Source organism: Netta rufina (genome assembly GCF_964035555.1).
Source record: "Netta rufina genome assembly, chromosome: 1".
Lineage (NCBI taxonomy): Eukaryota > Metazoa > Chordata > Aves > Anseriformes > Anatidae > Netta > Netta rufina.
In genome coordinates, this window is record NC_140123.1 from 103743994 (window position 1) to 103753068 (window position 9075).

At 39.7% G+C, this 9075-nt stretch overlaps 1 protein-coding gene across 1 annotated transcript; it reads right to left on the reverse strand.

Moving 5' to 3' along the window:
* Positions 1-3535: 3535 nt before the first annotated feature.
* Positions 3536-4204, reverse strand: LOC311210134 (claudin-17-like; the record flags this gene model as incomplete). The annotated part of the gene is made up of 1 exon (XM_084287923.1): positions 3536-4204. The coding sequence occupies one exon, from the start codon at positions 4202-4204 to the stop codon at positions 3536-3538; it is 669 nt and encodes a 222-aa protein (XP_084144049.1).
* Positions 4205-9075: the final 4871 nt, after the last annotated feature.

The window sequence follows — 9075 nt, forward strand, 5'->3', positions numbered from 1 at the left end:
AGCTATTCAGTTCTATTTCCAAAGCTATTTTATCCTGCAGTTACAAAATATTAAAGTATATGATAACATCAGGATATTAAACTAAATATTTAACCACAATATTTAATCAACTGTTATTAACAAATACGGCAGGCCTGAAGTTTCTGACAGTTGTGCCTAGAGAAATGTGAACATCATAACACCAAAGCGAAGTTTACCACCTCCACTCCTCAATAGAAGCAGAGCTGCAGCACATGAAAACCTGACAGAATGTTTTACTAATCACTAGCCCATCCACATCAAATGACACCCACATGTTAGTCCTTTTCTTCTGAGATAAAAGTCCTGTTAATAGCCATTACTCATGCCCTGCTTCCTCTTGGTCCTCCAGCACATAGCGTGTAACCACTGCTCTGTTTCCACAGCCCTAGTGCACTAAGCAGTGTGAAGAAGTGGCTGTTTTCCTAAATGTCTTCACTGCAGTACACGTTTCTGAGAATCTTGTCTCTCATCCGTATCACACAGGAAGGAGGCATTCAGACATTTAAATAAGCACCAAGAGTTGTCGTAGACACATGGGGGTACTTGAGATCAGGTCTGTCTGGGTATAATCCAGAAGGGGCAGAAGCTTTTCTGGAGTAGCAGCCAGAGGCTAGAAAGCGCCACATTGGACCACAGAGACCTGTGCAAGATCCTCCATCACTCCCGTCAAGCCCAGCTCTTGCCAAGCGATACCTTCAGATAACTCATGAAGAGCAGAAGTTTATTTCTGATGCTCACCCACAGTTTCCTTTGTTTGTTTTGTTTTGTTTTGTTAAAGAACTTAGAACTTCCTTTTCTTTCTGACACCTCCAAACTGCAGCTTCCAGCTAGCCAGTTCTGCGCATCACAAGCTTTGAATAGGGGAAAAGGAAGAAGAAAAAAACTCTGTCTCCTTTAACAGATGCAAATGCACCCATACAGTTTGTTTAAACAAATGCATTCCTCACATACAGAGGTAAAATACTTTGTAATCATTTTATGGGTTTCTCCCACACTGGCATCCCCTACAAAGGAGTTTCTGTTCTGTTCAAAGGCAAAAAGTTAACCACTGTGTTACATCTCTTGCAAATTAGCTTCTCATGAGAAATTTGTTCCTATATCGAATTCAGAGATTTTAGTGCCACAGGCTCTTAAACATATGTGGGTGAGTGTAAAGCGCTAAATCACATCACTGGAAATTGCCATTTGTGTCAATAAAATCCCACACATCCAAACAGCAGTCCAGCCTAGCTGTACAGTTGGAATCAAGGTCAGATTCCAAACATACACAAGTATATTATTGTCTGAGATTTTGTCTGAGCTCATCTTTAGGTTAACTGGCAACAGAAAAAGATGGAGTAATTTGCAGACATCAGGTGTTAATATTAGACATAAAAAGCTCAGGTTTTCTTTGAAATGAATGCCAAATGCTCAAATAGAGCAGTTTCATCTTTAAATTCTTTGAAAATAACGCTACTACTGTAAATGGCACACCCAGTTCAAAATTGATTTCTAGATGATCCCACTGATAGTGGAAGCATTCAGGATCCTTTAATTAATGTTGTAGAAAACTTCACTTTATTACATCTTAAGCACTTGTATCTACATAAAGTGGCATTATATTGCATACATCGTAATTTAAATCCATTGCCTACATATAAGTGTGTATCAAATTTGCATTGCAAATGTCTTCATCCTCTGCTGGGTTAATCACAAATGTCAGATCTAAATCAATCCAGAATCCAAAATTCTGGCTCACAAACCAAACATTTATTAAACAAAATATGTATTATAGGACACAAATACAATAAAATAACAGGTGAAATTCTTCAGAGTAGAATAAACTGTAACCAAACTCAGAAGCACAATTCCGTTGAAATGAGCAGTCTGGCCCAAAGAGAGCTGCTGTGACACATCTGTGGCACTGTGTGTACCACAAATATGGTAGCATCAGCAGCTATAAGGCAACATCAAAATATATACTTTAGTACCAGAAAATCTATTTACAAATGTTCTCTTAAAGGCTTATCTGGAATTAATAAGTGATGATTTGACAGTTCAAGTGATGAGCAGGATACTTTAAGCCTGTTTCTGGTGGAAAATTCTCACTAAAAGATGGTTTGCCCTAAGTGTAATGAACATTAGCTAATATATATCATGAATATCCATGTTTGATGGCACTGTTTCATTTAGGTTCATCTGAAGTCAAGTTAACAAAAGGCTTATTTAATTAAATGCAGCTTTCCATGTTCTTCAAATTGAACAGTCGAATGAACATATAGAGGCATTGCTCTGCATAACTTGAAAAGTCATTAAACCTGGTTTTCAGATTACCAGTCAAAGACATAGAAAAGGATCAAGCTGTCTACCTGTGTCATTAAATTATCAGTGAAATGGTACCATCTATAACTACTGTGTGAAGAACAAGAAAAATTGTTTTTAAATGGAACTTCTTTGGTCACTTATCAATATTGTGATACACATGCATTCAAAAGCAGGTCCCAAGTTTTCAGCTGTGAAAAAAAAAAAAAAGAATAGCTGCAAATACTGTTGGATTCTGCACATTGGACGGACCAAGCATCAGACTGCTTGGCTCATGCTTTAAAGTGAGTCTTGCAAACACAAAGCAGTCAGAACAACATTGGGGCTTAGCTTTTGTGAGCATGATGGAAGATGAAGACAGGAACTCTTGATCCCCCAACGGGCAAGTGGGGATTGCACATTTACATTTGCCTGGCTTGTTTAATTATACTTGACATTACCACAGTGCTTTAAAGTGCATAAAGACAGGTAGTCTGTCCTGAATTTTATAGAAGAGGAGATGCTATCTATAGAACAGGAGAAACCATTAAAGATGGAAGGTACTAGGCAACGGGAAGCTAATACATTCATGACAAAGGCTGGTGAAGTGAATAAAAAATTTATTATTCCACGAGATGGATTCTGTGCCCTGCAGAAGAGGTACGAAGTATACATCAACTCTGCAAGCATCTGTGAAACACATAGTCAATCACAAAGATCTCTAACAGGGGAGCATGAACATTTGTGTGCTGATATTGAAAATAAGATCACTGGGGGCTTCTCCAGTCATTCAGCAACTGCTTCCACCATGCTGCCAATCCATGCTTCTCATAACTGTCCTGGGACAGTCCTGACAAAGACTTTACCTTAGAATAAATGCACTGCTCCCTTTGCATGTCACAGGCTTAGGGGAGGGCAAAGGTACTATTGCACAATAGATGCCCGCCTTCCAGCCCAGCCATACTCTCTTAGTCTTCTGTGAGAGGCTCCTAGCTGCTGCTGTTCCCATGCCAGTTTTCATTCCTATAAAATAGTGAGATTTTTCTTCAGGCTGAGGTCTAACATAATGCCCGTGTAATAATATTTCCTGTAGTCATGTTAGAGATCAGATATGTATGTTAATAGTAAATAGCAAACTAAAAATTTGTTCCTCCGTTACAGACTCACAGTTTAGTTAGGTACTGATTCAATCAGTACATATCAACGTGTTAAGCAGAAAGGTCACAGGTAGCAGCTACACATACGCCTGCATGCTTACGGATGGCCCTCCTGCAGAGCCAGGTTTGTGCAATCTGTTGGGAGAAAGTGATGGATACCTGGATTTTGGGGATTTACCAGCCCAGCACCAGAAGCTACAGTACATTGCTCCTGCAGCGATGAGGAGTGCAGCACTCGCCCAGCCCACATAGAGAGCAGCTCCCAGTTCTCGTTTCAGTGGTGTAGGGACTTTTGGATTATAGAAGTCACGAATGATACTGCCACCAGTCCAGGACACAGGGATCAGAACGAGGATGCCCGTCAGGAGAAAGGCAATTCCAGCTACCAGGATGAAGATACTGATGCTCTGGGGATTCTCCTTGGTCCTGCGAGTGTACTTCACACCGACAATGGCCAACAAAAAGGCAATGATTGACAGGAGCACCGCAATGCACATGAGGGCTCTGAATGCCTCTAAGGATGGGGGCAGAGCTAGGATAGATTTGTAGAATTTGCACTGCAGCCTGATGCCCATCTGGCTGACGCAGTTCATCCACAGTCCTTCCCAGATAGTCTCAAACACCACGATGTTACTCTCAATGTGGGCAGAAACTCTCCATTGTGGCATAATTGTAGCTGCCAAAGTCCCAACCATGCCCACACCTCCGAATATTAGCCCGGTGATTTGTAATGCACAGCAAGCCATGCTCCTTCTGAAAAAAAAAAGGTACCTCAAGCAAGGTGGCCTAGCAAGTCTTCCAAATCACTCTTTCGTAGAATTATGAAGCCTGAGAGACAATACTTTCTCTGGTAGTTTCCTCATACAGCAAGTTAAGTTTTTTTAAGAGCAGCTCTCCCCAGTCGGAGGTTCACACAGGTGGAAATCCATTTCTGACTAGCTAGAGGGAGCTGCTATTTATTTGCTTTGAAATCCCCTCCAACTACTGCACCTACCCATCAAGCTTAACAAGTTTCCAGCCAATGGGGAACTAGGGAGGGGTTGATTTTACTGCTTTTCATATTGTGTCAGTAGTGATGTTATAATTAAGCAAGTGCCAGGGATTCAATTAAAGGCACCTAATTGCAGGGCTAATCATTTCCTAACTGCAAGATTGCAGCTATGTTGAAATTCAGTGCAGAAAGTCTGAACTTCCATCTGCTAAAATATTATATAAAATAGGTCATCATGGTTGTTCTTATGACAAAAGCTAATCTTAGACTTGGTGTGGGGCTTACTTTTTAAGTACTATAACCCTGGGAAAACATCTGATTTTTTTCTATTATTTTTTTTTATTTTAAATCAAGCTGGAAAGTAGTTGGTGTAGGTCTTCAATGTAGATTCCTCGTTTTGATCAAACACAAAAGTATAATCATGATATTAGACAGGTACAGGAAAGTCAAGTATTCCAATCAACATCAAAGCTTTACTCTACCAGCTGCATAATTCACAAGGATGACAAAATAGCTGGCAGGGTTTCACAGCTTCTCCTTCTGAATCCAGGAGTAAGATCACTGTTAGGAAATAATCCTCTATGAGAATCTCTCCCTGTTAGGACAGTATTAGGATAGTGTTGTTACTGTGTTCTGTGCTAATAATCTCCAAGTAACAGTTGTACAATTTGAAAAGGGTGAGCTTTTCTTTCAGTATATAATGCACATTGAAAGAAGTCAGAGATCCCTCCCATAAGCATTTATCTTGGCCTGCACAGAGCTACAAGTCTGAACAAAAATGCACACCAAAGATTGATTTGCCTTGGGCAAGTTAGGAATAACTGCTTCATTATGATTTTTTTTTTTTTTTTCTTTCTTCTCCCTACCTGGAGATAATAGTATATGATGACACCTCATAGGTGTTATTAAAATAGAAGTGTTTCTGGTTACCCCAGCTCTTTGAACCAATATGGCTTGTTAAAAAACTTGTTGGCTAAAGACAATGAAGGCCCCTAGAAGTGCTATCCAAGAAAGACATACTCTTAGATTGTTGGTTGTTGTGCTGTGGGCTGTGTGTGTTTAGAAATATCAGACTTTGACTTTGATGGAATTCATTCAGTTACAGCCTTAGGTGTAACGTATTCAAAGCAAACGCTAAAACCCAGGGAAAAGTGAATTGCCCATCTAAAGCATTCACAGCCTGCAAAATCCCCTTCTTCCTATAATCACTAGCTGAAAGGAAAGAGTGCCAGGTAGTGTGAGTTATATAGTGTAACGTTACACGTCCATGTGGAAAATACTCCCAAGGGCTCTAGGTAATTCTTTTTTTGTCTTCAAGTCTGACAGCATGAATCTGGGCAGGAAAAAAAAATGTCCTCAGCTAAGATGTCAAATTTAACCTTTAAAAATCAAATATGTTCTTGGACTTGTTCTTATAGAGATGAATATTGCATCATTCTTCTGCTTATGCAAAAAAAAAAAAAAAAAAAAAAAAAAAAAAGATTCTTATGTTGAAGAAAAGATAAGGAAGGCATTTTGCTTGACGCCATAAAGATAAAATAGCAGAGATGAAATCCAAAGTCATAGATGGCTACCTGTCCAAAAGAAACTGCTTCATCTGGCAGGAGACTGCTCTCTTAAAAGCAGACTGCCTGCAAGCTAGACCTGTGCTACTTAATTTGAGTCCCATCTCCATTCAGCTTGTAGAACATTTTCACCTCTAAATTACCAAAACTTAATTTTGATTTCTTATATTAATGTCAAAAAATAAAAACTTTTTTTTTTTTATATAGAAAAGCCTTCTCAAAGCTAGCATTTAAATGTGGTTTGTTTGTTTGTTTGTTTTTCAACAGAATAACCCTTCATGTAACATTTTCAGGCAGCCAACTCTTGAAGGTATACGCAGCTGGAGAGCTGACCATGCCTAATGCCCTGAATCTGTTTATCTGACTGCCTTATCTAGTAGGATTGCTCTGAAATCATTTTTCCTTACATGACTCTGGGAGGGTCAGCTGTTGAGGTCATGCATAAAATTACACTCTGAGGCAGTCAGGGCACGGTTTGTATAGAAAATAAACTGCTCCCAAAAATACTATAAAAATGCATCATATGCTAGTTGTGTAAGAATACATCCAGAGAGTGCTAAGCGGTTGAGTGCTTTTTGATCTCTAATTGGCAGTAGTACCTATGGTGAGTGACATCCGGATGTAGGTGTCAGGCAGGAACACCCAGGCTATGATGCTCCCTGTACTGTCCAGTGGCAGAATGGTTCTTGTTATTGAAACCTGAGGGGAAGAAAGCAGGAAAAGATGAATAAATGACAGTTTTGAAACCTGAAGATAAATTTCAGAAATGAAAATGAGCCACAAGAGACAGGCTGGAAAATAAAATCAAAAAACAATACCAGTATCTTGGAAACTCATGAGAACTGGAAAAACTTACCAACCTGTTAATGCCAAGGAGTCCCTGGACTTGCTGATCACCAGAAGATTTGTATTTTGTGAAAAAGCCCTCTGTTTGATTGGCCTGTAGGGAGCTCTTACTCATGTACCCTAGAGAGCTGTACCTCCATTTAAAGGTTCACCCCATCTCTGAGAAAGAAATTCACTCACAAAACCACTCTGAAAAGCAGACATCTCTCAAAGTAGAATTTAAATACATGTTTACATGGTGGGTATGACAGACACAATGGTGTGACAGACACAGAAATAAAAGGAAAACCCCTTTTCTGCCTGTCTAGACCTCGGAAGTCTCACCATGCTCTGTGTATCATCCATGAATCTCTTCTGGGTATCATCCTGTCATGCTGTTGGCATGCTTACCTGCCTCAAGATGAGAGCACCAGTTCTTATGCAAACATGTCCACCCCAAGATTTGCCTTCAAAGAAGAAAACAGACGATGGAGGAAGCATGTAGGCTTTACATTTAATCTTCCTCTGGATCTCTGTTTGGATTTACATCTTCTCTTACCCTCAAATCAGGAAGTTAATTTGAATCTTTTCCTGAGGGAGTACCTTACATTCCCTCCCTAGCTTTTAAAATGATGATGCCACTTGAAAAATAGGAAGCAGAGCATCTCCAGTCCAGAAGATTAACAGAACCTGTCAATGATCCCCAGTGCTTAATTAATTATAAGCATCAATAATGTAAACATCATTGCCTCCTAGAAACCAAGTTTCATTCCTCTTTGTATATCTTCTCTGTACATTGAATTTTACAGTCCTTATTCATACACGAACACCTACACATAGTCTGTATGTGTATATATATCATCACGAATTCATGTCAAGAATAGGTTGGTTATTCGACAAGATAAAGAACTAAATTTAAGGTTCAACAACTTTTTTTTTTTGAACAGGCAAATATAGAGATTTATCAAAAGCACACTTTAATAATTATTAAGAGTTACAGCTAAGTCTCTTAACATCCTGGAGGCTTTAACTATCCAGTAAGGCTGCAACACTGCCTAACCTCAGCTGCAGAGCCTGGCAATGGGGAGTCCACCAAGCAGTGGCTCTATAGTCCTTCTGCATCCTGTCACCTTGTCCAGAGGTGCTGTGTGAAGCCATGCAGACTTCAATCATCCTTTACATGCAAAATCTGCATCAAATGTACAACAGATAAGGTTAGGATCATCTGCAAGTCATTTGGTTTGGAAACACATGTGAATGGCATCAGTTTTACGCAGCCTGTTTGTGGCTGCCACTGGGCAATTCACTACATGCTGGGGTGACCTCTTGGTTTTCAATTCCTTACAAAAGCTAACCACACATTTTAGGTAGTGGTTCCATTGATTTCTATGGTATTTTGATTCACTACTGTATTTCCAACCTACTAGTGAAGCAAAAATTACTTTAATTCTGTTTTAATTTAATGGAGTGAAGCCAACAGAGGACTTTTATAAGTGCTTGCTTTAATAATGCTGCCTGCACGTATGTTAAAAGATGAAGCCACATCTCCTTCCCCCTCTCATCAAGACTGACACGTTTTGGAGTGAGAGGAACATCTGCTCAGTGTAGCCTGGAGAAGGATTTCCTCCAGACACATAGTAGGCACTGTACTTGGGGTATCGACCTCTAACTCTAGCTTTGAGGCAACCCATGTCTGACAGCTGAATCAAAAAGAACGACTTTGGTTTTAGTCATCTTCCTCAGCATGCCTGAAATCCACAGCCTGACAGAACTGCCAAAGGCTTAATGATATTCCATGTCTGAGGAAGCCTGACTCCTGGACACTGTGAATGAACTTGAGTTCTGTATAATAAAACCTCTCAGTAATAAAATATTAAATACTCCTCTGAGTATTTAATCCATCTAAACTGCTTCAGGCTTTACAAGGTATTTGTCACCTCAGTAGTTATGTACAGGGAGCAGCCATCATGATGGAAATAGAACATGCCAGAAAATATGCAATCTTACTCGGCTGCTTATTGACAGGACCTCAAAGCACTCCCCTAGAAAATATTTGGGGAGCATTTGATTGCTTGATTCACATTAGGCTGTTGGAAATATAACAGTGGCAAATTCCCAAGACGGTATTGATTGTTTTCATAAGGGGTAGCAGCAGGGTATACAGTTAGGCTATTACTGGATGAAGCACAGGAGAACTCTTTTATTTAAATGATTTACTGTGATGGCATAGAAGAGG